The sequence below is a fragment of the Saccopteryx leptura genome, chromosome 1, assembly GCF_036850995.1.
Source record: "Saccopteryx leptura isolate mSacLep1 chromosome 1, mSacLep1_pri_phased_curated, whole genome shotgun sequence".
NCBI lineage: Eukaryota > Metazoa > Chordata > Mammalia > Chiroptera > Emballonuridae > Saccopteryx > Saccopteryx leptura.
The window spans coordinates 368,908,605-368,931,036 of record NC_089503.1 but is presented as its reverse complement, the minus strand read 5'-3'; the positions used below and the strand labels follow the sequence as shown (position 1 = coordinate 368,931,036).

General features: G+C 43.0%; 1 protein-coding gene across 7 annotated transcripts in view; it reads right to left on the bottom strand.

The window, feature by feature from the left end:
- The window catches only part of PKHD1 (PKHD1 ciliary IPT domain containing fibrocystin/polyductin), a 482,558-nt gene that overhangs the window by 388,768 nt on the left and 71,358 nt on the right, over positions 1-22,432 (bottom strand). For all 7 annotated transcript variants that reach the window (XR_010748128.1, XM_066359212.1, XM_066359215.1 and 4 more), the window contains 5 exons: positions 18,397-18,592; positions 17,621-17,688; positions 14,593-16,203; positions 12,406-12,549; positions 5,991-6,210 (listed from right to left, as the gene is read on the bottom strand). Coding sequence is in view for 6 of the 7 variants with exons in the window: in XM_066359212.1 (XP_066215309.1) it covers positions 5,991-6,210; positions 12,406-12,549; positions 14,593-16,203; positions 17,621-17,688; positions 18,397-18,592 (2,239 nt within the window). In the remaining variant the exon portion in view is untranslated. The remainder of the gene's footprint in view (positions 1-5,990; positions 6,211-12,405; positions 12,550-14,592; positions 16,204-17,620; positions 17,689-18,396; positions 18,593-22,432) is intronic.

Genomic DNA, 22,432 nt, shown 5'->3' with positions numbered 1-22,432 from the left:
CAGGTTCGAAACCCTGAGGTCACCAGCTTAAGTGTGGGCTCATCCAGCTTGAGCATGGGGTCACCAGCTTGCGTGCGGATCATAGACATGACCCCATGGTCACTGGCTTAAGCCCAAAGGTTGCTAGCTTGAGCAAGGGGTCACTGGCTCAGCTGAAGTCCCCCCATCAAGGCATGTATGAGAGAGTAATCAATGAACAACTAACGTATCACAACTATGAGTAGATGCTTCTCATCTCCCTTCTTGTCTTTCTGTCTCTCTCTCTCTCCAACTAAAAAAAAAAAGAAATTTAAAATTAAAAAATAAAATAGAGTTGACTAATTGTCAAGTGTCTGTTTTATAAAACTATTGAGGGAATGGAGCAAAATGATGCCTACAAAATGATTTGTACAGAACCTGCACACATTAAATGTCCAATAAGGCAGCTCTTACTATAGTTTGTTGGTGTTAATAGTGTTGGTGGTATTATTGTTAAAATGTAAATGTGTGAATTTACACTCATTATTCTTACATGTCATCTCCCTTATGGGAACCAATTACTCAAATGCGTTTTGAACCAGGAGCCTATGATGTAGCTACAAATGCATTGAGCTGAGCCGTCATCAAGGGGTAGACAAAGCCACAGGATAAATACCGGATCTGGAGTGTCAGTTGTACTCAAAGATTCAGAAAGAAAAAGCAAAGTAATTTAATTTTTAAATTAAACCGTAATGTAATATTTAGATGATTAAATATTTAGATGATCCAAACAAGGACGGACTAGAATGCAAACTTCACATGGACTATTCAAACAAAACACCTAACTACAAACCGACCGGATGATTGCATCATGTCACCTTGGGCGTTTGGCTAGGATCTTTCTTCTGCTCCTGGGATTGGGAGGATATTTGGAACAGTTGAGGAAGAAAATGAGGTTGGTTGACCACACCATCACATTCCTTGTGAACTGATTTCCAGATAGCTACTTCCATTTCTGAAGACTCACAAATCTGGTGAATAATTTATTCTAGAAATCTGTCAGGGATAACACAAGCCCAGGAGTCTGTATTTCCAGAATTCCCCTTTTTCCCTTTTTAGGAAAATCACAGAATGCATGCCCATCACCTCTCCCTGTTGTGTGCCCTCCTCTCACATCCATCACCAATCACGTGGGCAAGGTTTTTGTATTCAGTATGTGAATGGTCTGAAACTCCGACGTGAACTCAGGAAAGGAGTGACCGCTTCCTTTACAAGCTTTCTTGATCTTCAGCTGCTACTCCTCTCCCCTAAGGAGCTCTCTTCTGCCCTTTTTAGGCTGTCAGCAAAAGTTCAGTACAAGGGGTAAGCTGCTTCTTCCCTCTTTTGTTTACTTGAGCCACCACTGTCTTCCCTAATCATGTTCTTGCTCTGAAGGAGTTCAAACTCTTAAACTTAAAGTTTGGTAGCTTAAACTTTTTTCCCAAGCTTTTGTTCATATTCCTTTTTGTATTTGTTTCTGATTATCTCACTGGAGATTTTTTTTTTTTTAATCAAAAAGCCATCATCAAAATTAGCGGACACTTGGCCCTGGCCGGTTGGCTCAGTGGTAGAGCGGCGGCCTGGCGTGCGGGGGACCTGGGTTCGATTCCCAACCAGGGCACATAGGAGAAGCGCCCATTTGCTTCTCCACCCCCCCCCCTTCCTCTCTGTCTCTCTCTTCCCCTCCCACAGCCAAGGCTCCATTGGAGCAAAGATGGCCCGGGCGCTGGGGATGGCTCCTTGGCCTCTGCCCCAGGCGCTAGAGTGGCTCTGGTCGCGGCAGAGCGACGCCCCGGAGGGGCAGAGCATTGCCCCCTGGTGGGCAGAGTGTCGCCCCCTGGTGGGCATGCCAGGTGGATCCCGGTCGGGCGCATGCGGGAGTCTGTCTGTCTCTCCCTGTTTCCAACTTCAGAAAAAAAAAAAAATTAGCGGACACTTGAGAACTGATACAAAACTTCTGAGTTTCTTAATAGCTATGATTCTATGTTTTCTTCCACAATAGTCCTATGAATTAGGTAGTGCAGTTGGCCCGATTTAAATATAAATATAAACATGTGTATATAGACAGATACATGGATATAGACAATACAGACATGTATGTGCGCACACACACACATATTTATTGTGAGGGAACATGGTAAACCTTTTTGGTCCCAAGAATAGCAAAAAGGGCTCTATAACCTAAGTTTCCTGACCACTAACCTATTGTTCTTTCAATTGGTCTAATCAGACCCAAAAGTAAGACAGTTAGTTTCTTGTATACACGCGTTAGGATAGGCAATAGAACACTCCCATCACTCTGTCTTCCTCACTTAGTTTGAAACTGCTCCCTGAGGCTCTGAAGTCTCAGTGCACCCACCCAGCTCTCATCACTGCTGCTGACAGCATGGCGTCGTGCTGAGGACACTGTGGGTCAGAGCCCTGGGTTCCAGTCCGGGCACTGCCGAGGCTCATCTCTGTGACTTTGGAAAGAGACTCAGTCTGTTCTTAGGATGGAATCTAAACTCCTCACTGCCGCCTTCAAGGCCTCACATACCCCCCCATCCCACCCCGAGTTCATCTACAGCCACTGACCTCCCTCCTCACTCCACTGCCCTCTGGCCTCTGACAGGTCATCACACTGGCCTTTTTATGATGGATCTTTTCTATTTGCTACGCCCCTCCCTGATTCTCCATCATAATACTTCTTCTCCTTAGCTCAGCATTAAAGAGATTCTTCAGAGAAGTGTCCTCTGAGCACAGAGTATAAAGCAGCCCCATCATTTCTATCCCTTTATAGTCCTTATCATAACATGGGATCATCTTGTTTATTGTCTGGTTTTCTCCTCTCCCCTTAAGGGCAGGGACTTGGCTGCCTTATTCACCGTGGGTTCACTAGCTCCTGATACAGTACCTAAAACATAGTAGCAACTTAATAAATACCAGATAGATAGATGGATGGATGGATGCATGGATGCATGGATGGATGCGTGGATGCATGGATGGATGGATGGATGCATGGATGGATGGATAGATGGATGGATGGATAGATGGATGGATGGATGCATGGATGGATGCATGGATGGATGGATGCATGGATGGATGCATGGATGGATGGATGCATGGATGGACGGATAGATGGATGGATGCATGGATGGATGGATGCATGGATGGATGGATAGATGGATGGACGGATAGATGGATGGATGAACTAGGCATATTTCCATTGCAGATATGCCTGTCCCTTTGCCAACTGACATCAAATCCATAGTGGCAGTGACTGGCAGGGGGACAAAGCATTTTAATAGAAATGGGTTTCCTGCTAAGATCCTGGAAACTGGTTCTCTGGGTTTACAGGTGTAATCTTAACAGAAACCCAGGTAAGCCATTTGGCATATGATTTTCTTAAGGCCTTTTGTATAATTTACAATATGTTTTCTGGCTATTAAATTAGTGCATATTTGCTGAAAATAAATACACAAAAACTCAAAGACTAAAATAAATATGACCAGTAGTACAATCCCTAGGAATGGGCACTATCAATGCTGTTGAATACATCCTTCCAGTTTTTTTTCTAACCACCTATTATGTGTGTGTACAAATATATGCACTATATATACCACTAGGAGTAAATAATACACTATTTTGTGACTTACGCCTTTCACGTCCCTCTTTAGTTAAATATTCTACAAAATGATTTTTTTAAAGGTGTCTTAGTATGTTATCATTTGTATGCATTCTTTTTATTATTGAACAATTATTTCAAATTTTTGGTTACGATACTTAAAACTTCAAAGAACATAGTTTTTCCATAAATATTACATATTTCTAACTGCTTTCTTAAAATAAAAGCCTAGAAATGAAGTTGCCAGGTCTCCAAATGTGCTGACCTCTGCATATTGTTCTCACTTTCCTTCTCACGGGTGGCGAGAGCAGTGCTGGTCCCCTTCGCCCTCAACACTACAGGTATGCTTTGTCTGTCGAACTCACAGGGCACTTATTTTCATTCTTACTCAAGAAAACACACCCAATTTGCCTGCTGCAATATCTGGAACTTTGAGTAGCACTTTCCAAACAATAGCTAAGGGTATAACTTTCAATGGGGTCAGAGGCTCCGTTGCCCCAGCCACTTCCAAGAGTGAGGAGGAAGGATGTAGAATAACTCCACAGCAATAGCTCCAGGGATCCAGATAAAGTCCAGGAATTCTGTGGAGCAAGACAGCAACAGGTACATCTGGGTGTACAGCAGCAGTGAGCTTGGAAACCCAGCATCACTTGAGTAAACTTCTAGGACCCATTTCCTGTGTGACCTAAACAGAGTTCTTCAAGTTCTCCTTCCTTCCTTCCCTCCTTCCTTCCTTCCCTCTTCCCTCCCTCCCTCCCTCCCTCCCTCCCTCTCTCCCTCTCTCCCTCTCTCCCTCCCTCCCTTCCTTCCTTTCTCTCTCTCTCTCTCTCTTTCTTTCTCCTTCCTTCCTTCCTTCCTTCCTTCCTTCCTTCCTTCCTTCCTTCCTTCCTTCCTTCCTTTCTTTCTTGAAGTAGGGAGGTAGAGAGACAGGTTCCCACATGCTCCCTGAGTGGGATCCACCCCACAAGCCACCCTACCAGGTGGGTGATGATCCACCCATCTGGGGCCGCTGCTCTGTTGCAGAGCAATTCAATTATTTTAGTGCCTGAAGTTAGGCCATGGAGCCATCCGCAGCGCCCAGGGCCAACTAGCTTGAACCATTCAAGCTATGGCTGTGGGAGGGGAGGGGAAGAGAGAGAGAAATAGAAAAGGGGTGAGGGAGAAGCAGATGGCTGCTTCTCCTGTGTGCCCTGACCGGGAATCGAACCCAGGACTTCTACATACCAGGCCAATGCTCTACAGCTGAGCCAACCAGTGAGGGCCTTCAAGCCCTTCTATAAAGCAACCAGCCAACTCCCTGATGAAACACAAACCTCGGGTGGCAAATTCAAACTAAAACATAGACGTCTCAAGACATTGAGAAGTCAGATTGTCATGAAAAGAAGTGGGTATCTCTTGAATTCTGAGTAATTGTTCTTGTTAAGTTTTATTTTTTAAATGGGAAAATAGGCCTTCATTAAATAATCAGCTGTAACCACTCCATCTAGATAAGAAGTAAAGAAGGCCCTGGCTAGTGGCTCAGTTGGTTAGAACATTGTCTCGACACGACAAGGTTGCAGGTTTGATCCTTGGTCAGGGCACATATAAGAGGCAACCAGTGAATGCATAAATAAGTGAAGCAACCAATCATTGTTTCTCGCTCTCTCTCTCTCCCTTCCACTCTCTCTCTCAAATAAATAAATTAAAAAAAGAAGAAGAGAAAGAAGGGTGCAGGGCCATGCTGAGCGATGCAAAACCACACTGCACGGTAAAGGAACTGCTGTGGAAATGAAGGCCATCCAGATTTACCTACATGGTCGCACCTTTTTTATTAAATTTCTTTAGAAAAGGGGGTTTACCCAGAAAGTTGTGGTATGTGTTTGTTTGTTTTTGAAGTTCAAAAAGTCCTTATAAGCGATGGCTTCAAAGTCCTAGGTCTACAGTAATTCCGCCTGTACATACCACCCCCTCCTTCTTTTGAATAAATATTGTCCAATCTGCTGGATTTCTCTACAACTTTTTTTTTTTTCATATTTGTGAATCTGTTTGGAAAGAAAAGAAAAGGGAAAGGGGAAAAGAGCCTTCTGTTTTTCATAATGTCTAATCTTTTTTCCCCATTGGCATTCACCAGATGTTGCTTTGGATCGGAAGATAAATATTAAAATCTAAGCAAGAACAAAGCAGGCTGTTTACTGGGCAGATTTTTCAGATGTTCCCTTGAACACTTGAAAAGACGGGAGATGCTTTGATATGCAGGCTGGCTGGAATCCACAATGGACCAGTTCCTCCAACGACAACGGTGGGACCCCGGGGCCACGTCCACCCAGCCTACGGGTCCTGATGTTTCCATTTGTCCCTTGGCCAAGCATTTGTGGGGAAGGTCAGGGAGGGAGAGCACAGGGTTGGTTACCTGATGAAGAGGCCTGAGAAAGATGGAAAGACCGACTCTGTCCAGTGATCTACCGTAGAGAGGCATTGGGAATTTTCTTCACAAATGTAGAGGTAAGGCCATGAGTCGGGCAGTCTCTTGGTTCCCGCGGTGACAGTCAGATCACACTGCACATAGGTGCGGCTGGAGGCTTCACAGCTCTGCTCCTCAGGCTGCAGGTCACACAGGGAAGCCAAGGACACTACAGGAAATGGTCACCATTAGGTTAGGCAATAACCATGGAAAGGACTGAAGGCCTCACGTTGCTACATAAATAAAGTTCGTGTGTTGTCCTTTGAACGATAGGAAAATAATCAGCTTACTTTTTAAAAAAAAATGTATTATGCAAATATCAGTAACATCTTTGTAAAATGCGACTCACCATAATAAGAAAAATTCATGTGAAACTAGCAGCCAACACAAAGTCTGGAAGAGCTATGATCTTCTCAAATCCGTGAGCTGCTCGCCAAGTTCACTCCGTTCCTCCTCAGTCTCAGAAATAACCACTTACATTTTTAAAACAGTTTTTTCACATTGCTTTTTATTCCTAAACAAGAGATTGTTGAGTTCGCTTGTTTTTGAATTTTATAAAATAGAATATGTGACATAATATTCTTAACCTGATTTTTTACTCAATATTATATGTCCAAGACATATCCATATGATCACATGTAACTGTTCATATATTTTCACTGCTGTTCAATACTGTACTCTGTGAACATATATATAGCAATGTATTTTTTTCTCTTACCTATAAACTTTTGGATATTTCCTAGTTTTTGCTATTACAAGCATGTAAAAAGTTTTCTCTAGGGAGCATACCTTAAAATTGCTTAGAGGATATATACAAGTTTAACTTTACAAGATAGAACAATATTGTTTTCAAAGAGGTTGGGTCATGTTACATTCCTACCAGCCATATTTTTGAGTTTCCATTACTCTATATAATTGTCAGCACTTGGGATTATCAGACTTTATTTATTGGCCAGTCTTGTGAGTATACAATGTCACCTCACTGCAGCCTTAAATTGCATTTTCATCATTATTTTTTAGATCAAACAACTTTTACGTGTTTAGTAATAACTCATCTTTTCTCTTCTAGGAGATTCCAATTTCTGTCATTTGCACTTTTTCTGTTGAAATGTTTATTTTTTTCTTATTGATTTGTGTTCTTTATATATTCTGTGTACTAGTCCTGTGGAAGGTATATCTTTACTGATACCTTCTCTAAGTTTGTGGCTAAACTTTTCTTTCTCTTTATAGGATCTCTCGATTAAAAGAAGTCCTTGATTTTCACATAATTATGACTATTAACATTTTGTAGAGAAGAAAAGCAATTATTTGAAGCCCTTTGAGGGATCATGAGACACAATGTTAAAAGCATCAACAAGGCAGGCTAACAATAACCTTTAACAGGAAAATAAACAAATCTCTATGTGAGATCATTTTGAAGTAGCTCTGTCTGAAAACCTTAATAAAATAAAGAAGAAATAAGAAAAATTTCTCTAGCCTTCTATCCCTGCAGCTAGCCTGTTCATGTAGGTGCACGACAAATGTTATCAAGAACTGTGGGTTTGCACCTGAGCCTGGCCTACACCACACTGCTGCATGCAACAGGGAGAACTGAGGTAAGCACATACAGAGGGTTTGCACTTATTCAATCACATACAAATATCATTATTGTTGCTGTTGTAGTCCAAATTATCTGCCACATAGCAGGTTCTCTGTGAATGTGTTCTGAATGAATCAGAGCAATTACAATGGCTGACAAGTAAGCCTCCGATGGGAAGAGGAAACATGAGAACTTCCCAGTTAGTAAGCCCTAGGGCAAATAAAAGCAGACTCAACACCTATAAAATAATGAACTCATTACGAGCGATTAGGTGGATGCAAACTGACAAGGTGGATTATGGAAAGGACGCAGGACTGGGCTCGGAATCCATGGATTTTACTCAAGGTTCTGCCGCTAAATAGCAGTGTGACCTTAATCACTTTGGCTTTTCATTCCTCATGGAAAAACTAAAGTTTCCATGAAAAAGTTGTGTAGTATATATAATTCAAGGTATAAATGCAAAAAAATCTTGCTGATCTTATAAATACAAAGTACAAGTTTCACCTGACAAGATGTTTTAGCAACCCATCACGTGAAAAAATATTTTTTGTTGTTAGAAGCACAATTTTGGGAAAAGGTCAAGATAGATGATACTAAAAGCAGAAAGGAAAAGAAAAACACTTTTTTGAGCTGCATCTTTAATGCCCCTTGACCCACTGATGAAAAGAAAACACATTTGTACTGTGGTATCAGAATAAGCAAAACAATAATTAAGAAAGTTTGTGTTCTAAGCCATCATCTGCATCCCGGAATTAGAAACATCGTTTTCTTCACTGTGCAAAGTCAAACTAAGAAATGAAACTCAAAGCAAGGTCAGAATTCAAAGTCACCTTAGCAAATTAGAGAAGTTAAGAGAAATAAACAAAAATCTAAATGAAAATAATAAGGCAGTAAACAGAAGGCAACATAAATTACATAAATATGAGGAAATTCCAGCTGTACACAGTTATGTTGAGAGAGAGAGAGAGAGAGAGAGAGAGAGAGAGAGAGAAGGAAGGAAGGAAGGAAGGAAGGAAGGAAGGAAGGAAGGAAGGAAGGAAGGAAGGAAGGAAGGAAGGAAGGAAGGAAAGGAAAGGAAAGGAAAGGTGGGAGGGAGGGAGGGAGGGAGGGAGGGAGGGAGGGAGGGAGGGAGGGAGGGAGGGAGGGAGGGAGGGAGGAAACACACACCCTGGAATAATAGTATTGATAGATAACAGAGATTATAAACCAGCAAAACAGCAGTATAATTTTAAAAACAAATATGAGACCAGATTATATGTAGGTATCTTATGATTCTACCCAATATGGTCAGAACTTGCTTACCCAGAGGAGCTACCTAGTTTTGGGGTTCAAGTTAGAAAGAAATGCCCAAGTTCAGAGAGGACTCAGAAGTGAAATGTTTACTTGCTGGAATGTTTCCAATCCAGTAGGTCCCATGAGTTTATATTTCTAACAAAACTCCCAGATGCTGCTGCTGTTACTGTTCTAGCAAAAGTAATAACAAGATTATATTCTCAATCATCCTCAGTAATCATTTAATTCTCAACAGTAATACTACTGAGAACCATTGCATGAGGACTGAGATTCTTCAGCTTTCCGAAGGGCTGCCAGGCAATAAAGGTTGGAAAAAGCAGAGTGAGGAGAGCATTAGTTTCACAAAAGGATGCACTTCTCTGAGAATGGCAAATAGGAAACACTTACTTATAAGGGTTGCTGCTTGTGAAGTTCTTCTCTTAAAAAAAAATCTCTTAAATATATAACAAAATTAATTGACTGATTACTAGCTATCTGAATCCCATCTGAAAGTAGAAAAATTAGTAGTAGTTTCTAATAATTTGTGAGACACACTCCCTTTGACCATGTGATGTCCATTATAGACCTACTTCACACAATCACATACTCAGAATGGTTTATTCAGTTTCAGGGGGTACTGGTTCTTCTCTATCTTTGGACACAACAATTAAGAGGGTTTTTTTTTTAACACTTTTCTTTTTTAATGAAAGAGGAAAGTAAGTCAGTCAACTTATCCATTTCCCTAAATAAGCAGTTCTTGCACAATCAATGAGTGTTTGGTGACACCTTGTGGCAATAATAAGAGATACAGCCTTCAACTCCTTTTCCTCTTAAAAATCACAGAAGTTTGAGAAGTCCTTTTCTGAAATTTAAATATCTTAATATAAAATGAGTTCTGTTATTCCTCTCCTAGGAGCTGTAAAACTTCCACTACTACAATTTACCTGACCCTGTAACCTCAGTGATTCTTATCTTGTACATGTAGTTGAAATCAAATGTCTTGAAATAAAACCAACAGGCTTAAAAAGTTTAACTTAAGCAGTGTATATATAAAAGCTTGTTTTAAAAATATGTAGCAGAACCCTGGCTGATTGGCTCAGTGGTAGAGCGTCGGCCTGGCGTGCGGAAGTCCTGGGTTCGATTCCCGGCCAGGGCACACAGGAGAAGCGCCCATCTGCTTCTCCACCCCTCCCCCTCTCCTTCCTCTCTGTCTCCCTCTTCCCCTCCTGCAGCCGAGGCTCCATTGGAGCAAAGATGGCCCCGGGCGCTGGGGATGGCTCCTTGGCCTCTGCCCCAGGCGCTAGAGTGGCTCTGGTCGCAACAGAGCGACGCCCCGGAGGGGCAGAGCATCGCCCCCTGGTGGGCAGAGCATCGTCCCCTGGTGAGCGTGCCAGGTGGATCCCAGTCGGGCGCATGCGGGAGTCTGTCTGACTGTCTCTCCCCGTTTCCAGCTTCAGGAAAAAAAAAAAAAAAAAAAAAAATATATATATATATATATATATATATATATATATATATATATATGTAGCAGAATTAGTTAAATATTAAATCTTAGAAATGTGGAGTCCTGATGTTCTGTTTCCACAATTTCCTAATTCCATCATTTATTCCCTTATCAAGCATTGATTTTGCACACACCCTGGGCCAGCACTGTTCTGTGCACAGGAAGTAGAGCAAAAAAATGAAACAGACATCTTAAATTTAAATCTCTTACTGTATTGCCTGACCAGGTGGTGGCACAGTGAATAGAGTGTCAGAATGGGATGCAGAGGACCCAGGTTTAAAACCTCGAGGTCACCGGCTTCAGCACGGACTTATCTGGCTTGCGTGTGGGCTCACCAGCTTGAGCATGGGGTCACTGGCTTGAGCGTGGGATCATAGACATGACCTATGGTTACTGGCTTGAGCCCAAGGTCACTTGCTTGAGTAAGGGGTCACTCGCTCTGCTGGAGACCCCTCCCCCAACAAGGCACATATGAGAAAGTAATCAATGAACAACTAAGGTGCCGCAATGAAGAATTGATGCTTCTCATCTCTCTCCCTTCCTGCCTGTCTGTCCCCATCTCTCCCTCTCTCTATCTCTTTCTCTGTCTCTGTTGCTAAAAAAAATTCAAAATAAAATAAAAAATAAAGATTTAAATTGTTTACTGTATCTTAAGTTTTCTATTGAAAAAAATTTAATTAAATTTATTGGGTTTCTTATTGTAGAATAGGTCACTCTCCCACAATGTTCTGCTTACATACATGATGATAACAGAAAACTCAATTTCTAGTATTTTAAATAAAAATTATTTCTCCTTTTCATTCTCTCTCTCATCCATTTTCTTGTCTAACACAATCCAATTCAAACCGACATCACAGTAGAACTGTTCATCATAGAATTTTTGTTCCAGCTCAGATGAAGTGATGCTTTGTAAACCCTTCACCTACATTCAACTTGCTGACACATATTAAGACTATAACTTAAAGCACTATACCGAGAGCATGCGTGCAAATGGTTTTTAAGTACACAGGCATGGTAGCTATGATCGTGCAAACAAGATAATCACCTGGCTAAGCTGTTCTTATAGTGATACTGACAATTTCTTCCCTTTGACTTTCTGTCTTGTTTTTGGTTTTTCTCCTGAAGCTCCATATGTAATCACAATGTCTTGTAAAGTCCCATCATGGGACTATCAAAGTTTCACACCTTCCTTTCTAAGGAGCTCAACCTTTGAGTAGTATGAATGTTCATGTACGTCCTCGTGCCTCCTGACCATCCAGAGTACGATCAATTTGTCTTAAAAATGTGTAAGGCAACATTAAAAAAAAGGCAAACATGTGTTGTTCTTGTTTCCATAAATTGGTTATTAAACATGATTTTAATTTAATAAAACTGTAACTGAAACTAATTTCATTTTTCAAAAAAACAAAAAACAAAACTCACTCCCAGGGGCCAGGGAGCATGAAAAGAAGTCACTACTCAAAGGGTTAAAGCAGTGAGAGATCGTGGTGTTTTACTGAGTAAGGGCTCCAGTATTACTGGAGCATTGCAGAATAAGAGGATGACGTTAAAGTTGGCTCTTTTGCCTATACTAAGAATTCAAGAACTGAACAAATAGGCAAATATGCAAGAAATAGCTTGATGATCTAATCCCTTTACTAGTATCTCAGGTAAGCAGGTGTTTGTGGCAGCCCCAACTGAGAAAAACACCAAGAGATAGTTTTCTCCATGATGCCTGAAGCTGTCATTGAAACCAATATTTAGTAGAATTATTTTCTCCATCACTGTATGATTGCAGTCAAGAACACAGGCAATCAATTCTCATTGCCATCTCTATGACAAAAGTTACTATGTACCATTTTAATCTAAGGTCCTTGAGTCTATCATTTTAGATGGACAGTAGAGAAATTCTTTCCCCAGGACCACATAACAAGATTAGGGGTCAGCATTAATTACAAACAAATGGAGCTAACCAAAGAATATCCTTTTTGTATACACTCTTTTAAAAACACAACAGCATCTGTACTGACCATCCAGGGGAAGAACCATGCAGCTGAAGGCGGTCACCGTGGCGTTAGCCAGGACGTGGCAGGGGGCGCCGCACACAGCAGCTGAGATGTTCCCTGGGGAAAACCCCGCTCCGGACACATGCACGAGCCTTCCGCCCAGGCAGCCTTCAACACAAAATTACAAACTCATGGTCAGAGAAGCAAATCTCTCTCCCTTCAGCTCAAGATTCCAGTTACGCTTCCTTGATGCCCATCATTCTCTCTGTGCCCTCCAGTCACCCCGCTGGCTGCGGGTCCCTGAAAGCCAGCCTCAGTATCTCCTCATGAAGCTCTGGCCGCCAGACCTCGAGTCCTTGGGTGGCTGATCCCAATCATATTCAACTACCTATAAAAATGTAATAATTTTTATATAGAAAAGTAATGCTAATTTATAGTTTTTAAAATTTTAATACAAAAAATGTTTTCCTAATTACCCATCTGCCTCCCCAGAGATAGCCATAGAGAGAGTGTCTTGTGAATCCTTCCAGAATTTTCTAAGCATACATATTTTTTATACAAAGAGATCTTTCTACACTAATTTTTATATAACATGTTTTTTCAAGGTATAGTCATAAATTATCTCTTCAAGTCTAGTTGTATATAGACCTAATTCATTACTTTAATAGCTATTTAGAATTTGTTATACGATTATGCCAATAATTTATTTAGCAAATTTTTGATTGATTGATTGATACTTTAATTATTTATCTTCCTTGCCATAATTCACAGTGCTGCAACGAACTTATTTGAATGAAACTGTTGCAAATTCTTAGAAGTGGAATTTGTAGGCCAAAGGAAAAGTAAATTTTTAGTTTTGCTCGATACTCTCATATTTCTCTCCAGAATAATGTAGCCCCAGCTTCCACTCCCAGCCACCAGCACCATATGAGGGTGCCTGTCTCTGGTGGGTAAAAGTATGACAATTCCAAACAGCCATATTTTGCTTCAGTCTGAGAACCAATCAGGTAGATGTCACCAGGACTCTCAGACATGTGCAGCCCCTAGTGCACACTGGGGTAGGGTTCCAGTTTCTACTGCCCTCGTAGCCAGTCTAGCTGGTAATCACACAGCCGCCTAACAAACTCAGGAATGACACTTTGCTTAGGATGCATCTCAGACCTCCGCTTGCTCGCCATAAAAGTCACAGAATCCTAGAGAGTAGAAAGGGGGTCTAGGGGGCATCCAGCCGAAACCCTTTATCCAGTAGGGAAGCTGAAGCTTAGAAAGTTACCCAGCTAAGTTGCTGGCATCCTAGGGACCAAAACCCCACTCCTGATAGCATTTTACCCAGCTGACAGAAGAATAATTTGTTCTAAGAAAGGCTTGGGTAGTATTCCATCCATCTAAGTTTCCAGTCTCACAATTACCTCTATGCTTTCTGCATCACAATCGAGTTTGGGCTATCTCAGCGCATAAAGGCTTTAAGAGAACACAAACCAGAACCACCGTTGGAATAAAAGGCAAAGGCAAACTTCAGTTTGTCTAAAGAGAGAAAAAAACTTCAACCAATGCAATCAGAGTAGGCCTATTATTGGTAGAGTGTGAAGCCAGCTATAAAATATTACAAAATAATAAAAATTAATCACATTGAATAAGTTTAAAATCATTTAAATTGCCACCTAGGTATAAAGATAGGTGCCAGCAATTATGCTCTATTTAAACGATCAAATTATGAGCTCTGTATAGGGTATAATTTGATTTAAAACACAAACTGTGTAAAAGCATCAAATTAAAATGCAATCACACACTTAGAGAATATGCACAACTTCTCTGATGAAAAGGAAAGCCCCAAACACAGATCATAAGGCAGCTTCAGGGAGAAACAAGGACTGTCAGAGACCCGCCAGGCTTCTCTTTCTGTCGTTCAGCTCAACGTTGATTCCCTACCTCTCCGAGGCCTGACCATAGCTATCAGTCCACTTATGTAAAGAAGGCTCTCTGGCCTGACCGGTGGTGGCGCAGTGGATAAAGCATTGACCTGGAACGTGGAGGTCACTGGTTCGAAACCCTGGGCTTGCCGGGTCAAGGCATATATGGGAGTTGATGCTTCCTTCTCCTCCTTTCTTCTCTCTCCCTCCCTTTCTCTCTCTCCTCTCTAAAATGAATAAAGTCTTAAAAAAAAAAAAATTAAAAAAGAAGTCATTCTCCCTGTCTTACTGCTTGGCTTACCGAAGTTCTCCGTCACTGCGGTGACAGCAACTCGTGATGTGAACACCAGCTCGGAGGAGGCCCACCCCCTGGTGCGGTCATACCCTCGGACCCCGTACTCCCCGGCAGGAAGGAGTGGGGCCGCGCACTGGAGAACCGTGAGGTTGCCGGAGACACCCATGCAAGGTGACATCCCGATAAAAATGTCGACGTCCTCGGCTCGCGAGATCTGGGCCACCACCAAGGTTAAGATGTCATCAGTGTGAGAGACAGAGAGCAGTTCCGGGGTAAAGCTGCGGCTGTAACCAATGAGTCCCATCTGGGAGTCACGTGCGTCCACCTCCACGCGCAGGGCGGCAGAGCCGGCGCCCGCGGGAACCACGCAGCGGAGGCGCTGGGCGCTGGCGCTCACCAGCGCGCAGGCCTGCCGGCCGATGGAGACCCGCGTGCCGTTCTGCCCCCGCAGGGCGGCGCCCTCGATGGTCAAGACGCCTCCACCATGTAAGCTGAAATTCTTGGGGAAATAATCAAACACCTGAGGTAAAACGTGGAAGTGTCTGGAAATGTTGCCAGAACAGGCATACCCATGTCCTGGATGAAAAACCGACAGGTAGTGGAGCCCTGGCGTCAAGTCGCTTACCCAGCACGCCACATGGCTTGCATTGAAGAAAGTGACCGTGCAAAGAAGATGGTCGTCCACATACACCACTGGCTCACTGGCGGGGGTGCCTAACCTCTGACCTCTGATCAGCACGGACGTCAGAGACCCACGGGTGTCAGTGGTCAAGGCATCCACGACAGGTGTTGTCTCCGCGCTCAAGAAGAGAGTGCAATTACCCTGACATTCGCTGGGCAGCCCGTTGACCAGCACTGTGACGTTCAGGGAGAAGGAAGCACCAGGCAAGGAGTCACCCGCCAGGTTAATCCGGCAAAGGAGTGTCTGGTCCCCGGAGCTGAAAATCACACAAGTGAAAGGGCCCGACAGATCCACCCGAACGGACTTCCTCCTGGAGTTGATAGCCCAGCCGCTCACCGTGAGCACCGTCCCACCACATGCAGACCCGTCCGCTGGGAAGATGCCGGTTACCCGGGGTGTCACCACAAACGGCTGGGGCACCGCGGACATGTCAGCAAAGCCCATCCGCTTCTGCCGTACTTGAAGGCGATAGACACCCACCTCCAGGCTGGGAAGAGGAAAGGAGCACCCAAGCGGGCTCCCCTCGCCCCAGAAAGGCTGTGTCTCAAGATCGCAGCTCAAGCCCCCCAGAAGAACCACTGAGTTGGAGAGGCTGTGTCCTTCCACGTAGAAGTGCAGGCTGCTGTTTGTGAATTCTCCCCGCACCGCGGTGACCACTGGCGTCGCTGCCGCCCCATACATGAAGGTGAAGCCCTGCCCCACCAGGCTTGGTGCCGCCGGTCCCCGGGTGAAGGACGCGTTGCCAGCCCAGACCTCCACGGGGGCTGGGACAGTGAGTCCGTCTGCCTCAGGCCGCAGGAGCGTGGGCGCGGTCTCACACCAGACGCTTGACTCGGTTAAGTGTACAATGTCACAGGACCGGTTGCCTACAAGCACCCAAATTAAAGCTGGGTCCCTGCTGAATCCTGCTCCTGAGATGCTGAGGATGGTTCCACCTAAAGCATGAATATACAAAACAAAATCTTCAAGCTGATATTCAGAACGAAGAACTCACAACACCCGTGTGAGCCCTGGCATAATTAAGTGGAGGGTGAGGTGTAGTGGAATCTCAGTTATATAGCACCTCAGTCCATCGATGTTAAATCTGTGCTCATTTTGGAAGGAGCCATATAGGCTGAAATTCACACATAGAAAAATAGTATAAATTGTTCTGTATGAAGGAACTGTTATAACATTTAAGACAAAAATTTTAAGTATATGTATAGATCCTAGAAGCCACCACTTCTATCAACTTATAACATAAATAAAAGCAAATTTATTCAAGTGCTCTTGTCATCTACTACATCATCTGATGTTAATCTATATTATTATATATTTTATTATGCAGAGAGTATATATGTATATTTATATAAACATATATATAATTTATATATTAATGAAAAATCAGATTTCTTAGTCTTATCATTTGCCCTATTATCTGACATATTATTTCATATAATTCTACATGTTATTATGTGAAGTATATGTATATTGTTCTATATATTCAACTCACACACTAATGAAAAATCAAATCTGTTGAAGTCTTCTACTTATCTTCTATATTATTTTACATAGTTCAGTATTTCGTATATTATTCAGTCACATGTGTTCATATAAATGACATTTCAAGAACCCCTGAAACATGCTTATGACTACTGCTATATTCATAGATAGGCTTTGTCTTGCATTCTAGCTGAGAGACAATCAAACCCATCTTCAGTACAGGGGTTGGAGCAATGTACCCCAATCATTACCAAAGCTGTGGGATAGCCAAGCAGCTTCAGAAAGGATTTTACTATATTCAACCAGAATAATGTACACTATCACAATGATTATTCACATGCAAATATAAAGCCTTCAATCTTTTCTGATAATAAATAGTTGTCTAGATTTCTGTTTGCCTTGTCCTCACCTCTCCCACGTGGACTTTTGTGTTTCTGACTACTTCTGAGTCCTTTATCTGCACCCCTAGAGGAGAGTGAAGGCCCCTAACCCCATCCTCCCCTCCCTATAGGTACAGGGTCCAAAAGGCTAACACGGGAAGTGTTAGCCCCTATTTTTCTAATATCTAGTCGAGATGTGCTACATGAGATGTTCCAGCCTCTTTCTGTTATGGAAAAAAAACAAAAACCCAAAAATCAGGCACATCTCCTTTCCATAAGAATTCTTTAATTTCCTGAGCTGACTGAGATGAGGAATCCTCAAGTTTTCACAGCCTTCCAAGTGCACCACCCGGTTCCTGGAGCACAAGGAAACTCCTCTCCCGGTGCCCGCTTCTGACCTCACTGGCTAATGAGTCCAGGAACCCAATCTGAACATCTAGTGAGTTACAAGCGCTTTGTAAATGATACCAGCCTCCTCAGAGCCACTCACCCAGAAGGGACCCACAGCAAGGCTCGATGCTGAACACTTCTGTGGCGTACTGGATGTGAAGGTCGACCCTGCAGAAGAAAATGGGGAGATTGGTAGGAAGTAACTGAGAGACTTAGGAAAAGACTCAGAAAGGAAGGAGCAAGACAGAAGAGGTGCATGCACTTGGGGGAGACGGAGAGAGCCGTGACGGAGAGCCGGAGGGGACACACTGCCTAACAGTGAAGAGAAGACATGGAATGGGAAGGTGTTGGATGGGACATTTTCCTGGGCCAGTCTCATGCGGTGGTGTCAGCCCCATGCAGTTTAGCTAACTTTCTGGAACAAGGAGATGGAACTTCTGGAGAAATACCAGGCAGAGGGACTTCAGGGAGAAGAGGATAGATAGGAAAATGGCTTGTGCAATAATTGCAAGCCATTTATTCAAAGCTCAAGACACGATTTTATAAAAGGTCTTACTTAAATAAGACTTTTATTCAAGAATAGACTCTTCCCCTTTCACATATAGATGTTTGCCCCACTTAAAGAGCCATGCTATCTTAGTTCCAGAAAGTTCTCTGTTCCCTAATTAGTAAGTGAAAAATTCCCCCTGAATTGGTCTCAAGATGAACTGCCCTGTAAGATTTCTAAGATTTGTTCAAATGTTATGGCTCTCTCATCTGTTTATCCCCTAACTTCAGGAGAAGAAAAATTAAAGTCCTAACTCAAAACCAGAATTCCTCACCTGAATCACTAGACCAGCAGACAGACCTAAAACTAATGGCAAGTGTCCATCTCACCCTTGAGAGCGAATGCTGACCCCATTGATGGTCACTGAGATGCGGTGCAGGCCAGCTGGCAGTGGGGGCAGCGCCACCTCCAGCCTCTGAGCAGTCTTCGCCTGAACCTGGGCCAAGGAGTCCCGGACACGAACTTCCACCTCCAAACGCATTGAGTCCACCCACGGCGCCATCCCAATAGAAAGGGTCTCGCCTCCTGTGTTGAAAAGATCTCCTTAGCCTCTGTGATGTGGCTTTGTGGCCCCAACCTCCTACTCAATCCAAACAGTCTTATTATTAAATACATGATCAGCCCTGTGTATTGCACACAAAGCAAATTTGTCAGAACAATTGGACTCAAGAGGCAAACTAATTATCTTTGTGCAGAGGCAAATTGAGAAGTGGTTTGGAGGGCTGAGGGCCTTCATGACCAGCAAATAGCACCCCCTGTCCATTTTCTTTCACCTCTGGGTTTCCACTGATAGAAGTGTGAGGTTGCGTCTTCAGTTGGCACTGAACCCCGTAAGAACCCTGTATGTGAGTGAGTAGAGCACTTACAATGTATAGAGCACTCTTGTGTGTACCCTTTCATTTGCTACCCACACTATCCTGATGCTATATTTGACACAGTTAGTAGGACTGGAATTCAGCTATTGAAAAAACTAAGGCTCAGAAGCCAAGGTTTTATAGCTAATTAATGGAAATGTCAAGGCCTGGGCCCAGTCTTCTCTGACATTTAAATACCTTTTTTAGTTTAATTAGCAACTCTACTAAAATGCTCTGTGTATTATAAATGTTCGACTTCAACTCCTTTCACCTCAAATATTATTGAGCACCAAGAGCAGTCTGTCATAAGGAGCACAAAAATAACTTGCACATAGACCCTGTCCCTCTAGAAGACCTCAGGTAAGCTAGGTGCCAAGATGGCTTCAGTTTTAAGACCTGCCATAAGAGAGATGAATGTTTAGCGGTGGGGTTGTTCAAGGAAGGGCAATGTTTAAAATAGCAAGAAAGGCCTTAAGAGCAAGATGGTGCTTGAAATTCACGTTGAAAGCACAATTCCAAGAAGCCATGACAGACCAGAGGGGATTTACAATTCAGTTCTAGAATCTTCACTGTTTGACCCAATGTCTTTTCTGGCACTTTCTCATTTTGTCATCCAGTGACTTTGAGAAAAGAAAAGAGAATGGAAGGCCAGACAAACGTCCATACAATCAGGGACTCTATTAGAGTAGGCCAAGCTGATGGTGGCCCTATGGCTGGAGACCAAGAAAGCCAAACCTGATGGGTCCCTACTTAACTCAGTGGATAGTAGAGGCCTCTAAAATTTTCTACACAGAGGAAGAATATGATTAAAACTATCATACCAGGTCCTGGCAGGTTTGCTCAGTGGTAGAGCACTGGCCCAGCATGTAGATGTCTCAAGTTGGATTCCTGGTCAGGGCACACAAGAGAAGCAGCCATCTACTTCTCTACACTTCTCCTTCCCCTTCTTTCTCTTTTCCCCTCCCATTGCCATGGCTCTATTGGTTCCAGTGCATCAGACCCTAGGTGCTAAGGATGGCTCTATGGCCTTGCCTCAGGTGCTAAAAATAGCTCCATTGTGAGCATGGCCCTAATGGGTAGAGCATTAGCCCCAGACACAGTTTGCTGGGTGGATCCCAGTCAGAGCTCATGCAGGAGTCTCTCTCCCCTTCTCTCACTCAGAAAAAGAAAAAAAAATACTATTACCCCAATTTATAAGATAAATTGAAGAAACAAGGAATGTGAAATATACTTTGCAGAGTCTTAACAAGAGCTAGAACTGGAGTGTGCAATGGCTGGAGTGGAAATAACGACATATGCCCTTCTTGCCTCTCACAGTGTCCACAGAGACACAGCTTGAGCTAAAGCATCTCTACAGCTCCTTTGGCCGCTAATGTTTGAGAAGTGCTGCAGAGCTGGCATCTAGAGAACACTACAGACAATCATATGAGGAGGAGAAGAGGTTACTTGAAAGAAAAATGTCAAAGAGGAGGGGCGGTGGCATGTTGAGAAGACTGAATCTATGTTTAAAGCCTTGCTCTGCCCTGTCACTTTTTGTGTGACTCATGTTGGGTTCTCAAAGCCTTGGCTGTTATGGAACCCACCTGTTAGTCAAATAAGTTTGTAAATATGATATATATGTTTGCTCGCTTATAGTTTGCATGGGGTGTGGAAGACAGGCTATAAGCTGGAAAAGTCATTAAAGCCTAAGGCTTAGTTTTAAGACTAAGCCTTTCCCACCTTTTTAATATACTAAGATCTTTTCAACATCCTTCTAATACTAAGATCTTCTCAAAACTAAGCTATTCCCCACATCCTTGACTGGTGCATGATGTGGGGTGGTGCACTCTTATGAGGAATCTCATTTATGCCTCAGATAAGTGGCTTTGTATCAGAGACTTTGGTATTTGTATATTGGCTTAAAGGCTTTAATTTCTACACTATAAGATAAGGCAAACCAGGGGCACTCTCTCTCTGAGATCCTGTCATCAGCATTGCAGGGGAGAGGCAGCCAAGATGGCGGAGTGCTGAAGGAGAAGCCAGTTTGTGCAGAGTTTGTGCAGAGAGGAGATGGGGAACAGAGGTGAATAAGGCTGGTGAGGTAGAAACCTTTGATTCTAGGAATACTGAGATAAGTCAGTGGGTTTGGGAGCCCTGAATGGAAAGGGAAGTGTTTTCCCACTGTGTGTATTTTCTCGCCCGCCAGGTGCAAGTTAGGATTAAAAGTAATGGCCCACCAGTTCTTGGCTCCGTTGTTTCATTACCATCTGTCTGAACCAAATACAAACCTGTATGGGCCAGGGGGCTGTGATGGTGGCCGCAGCTACTGGCTTTACACCACCCCACATGGTTTGCTATAAGGATTAAATTAGATATCCTCGGATAGCCTCTGGTGCAGTATGATATTGAAAAGCCCTCAACTAACTTAATCCATATCCTCTTTACTTTTTCCTATCTTCCACTGTGAAGTCTGAAGTGTTAGGATGGAGGAAGAAAGAAAATATGACCACAAGGTGGCAGAGCACAAAAACAACAACAAAAACAGCTTTATATGGGTGGTGCTTTGGCAGGTTTCCATTGATGGAGAAACACTAAGGGAGCCCCATCCAGAAGTGGAGAAAGGCAAGAAAACTCCTAGGGAAGAGAGGGATTAGAGAGGGGCTTATGTGTCTAGATAATGTCACTCAACAGTGTGGTGGGTAGTTTGGGGGTCAGAGAGTTCCTAAGGGCATCAGTGGCTTAGAGATCTTTATGACTTCCAGGTTTATCTTCTCTATGTCTAGCAGAGGTTGGGTGCAGTTTTACAGGGCATGCAAAGCAGGCAGGCTCTAAAAGGTTAAAAAAGCTAGTTTAGGGGACTATATTTAAAATACTTAGGTATGTAAAAATTTGAGTTTGACACTGGCAGGCATGAGCTAATGGCTCCCAGCCTACTGTGACAAAGCAAACAACATAGGTGCCAATATACAGGGGCCATCTTTGGCCCATTCTAATATATAACACAGTATCTGGCAGAATGATGGCATTCATTTCAACAAAGCATTCGTGGAATGCTTACTCCATGTGAGCTTCTGAACCAGCTACTTTTAGCTCCTTTATTTCCAACTTTTACAATAATCTTGAAAGAATGATTCCCATCTATCACTTAAAGGAACTAAAGATAAGGAATGTTAAATATCTTGCCCAAGGAGTGGTTGAGCTGGGATTCATTTGTACTTAGTGCTAACTGACTGAAAAAAATGCTCTAATGGTCCTGCACTTCAAATTCTCTGCCCCCCCCCCCATCCGCATCCTCTCTTTCTTTGATTTTATCTTGATTTCATGGTCACCATCAGTATAATCATCTCCTAGATGGAAATGTGTCACACTCCAGCTTTCAAAGAGACTTTCCCAATAGGCTACCACTCTTTGTGGATTGTATAACATGTTCTTTATTCTGCCTGTAGAAAGATTTAAATGCAAGTGTAAATTCTGCAAATAATGCATCATGTTGTATATATCAATAACATGAACTCCTTGGGCTCTTGGTCAA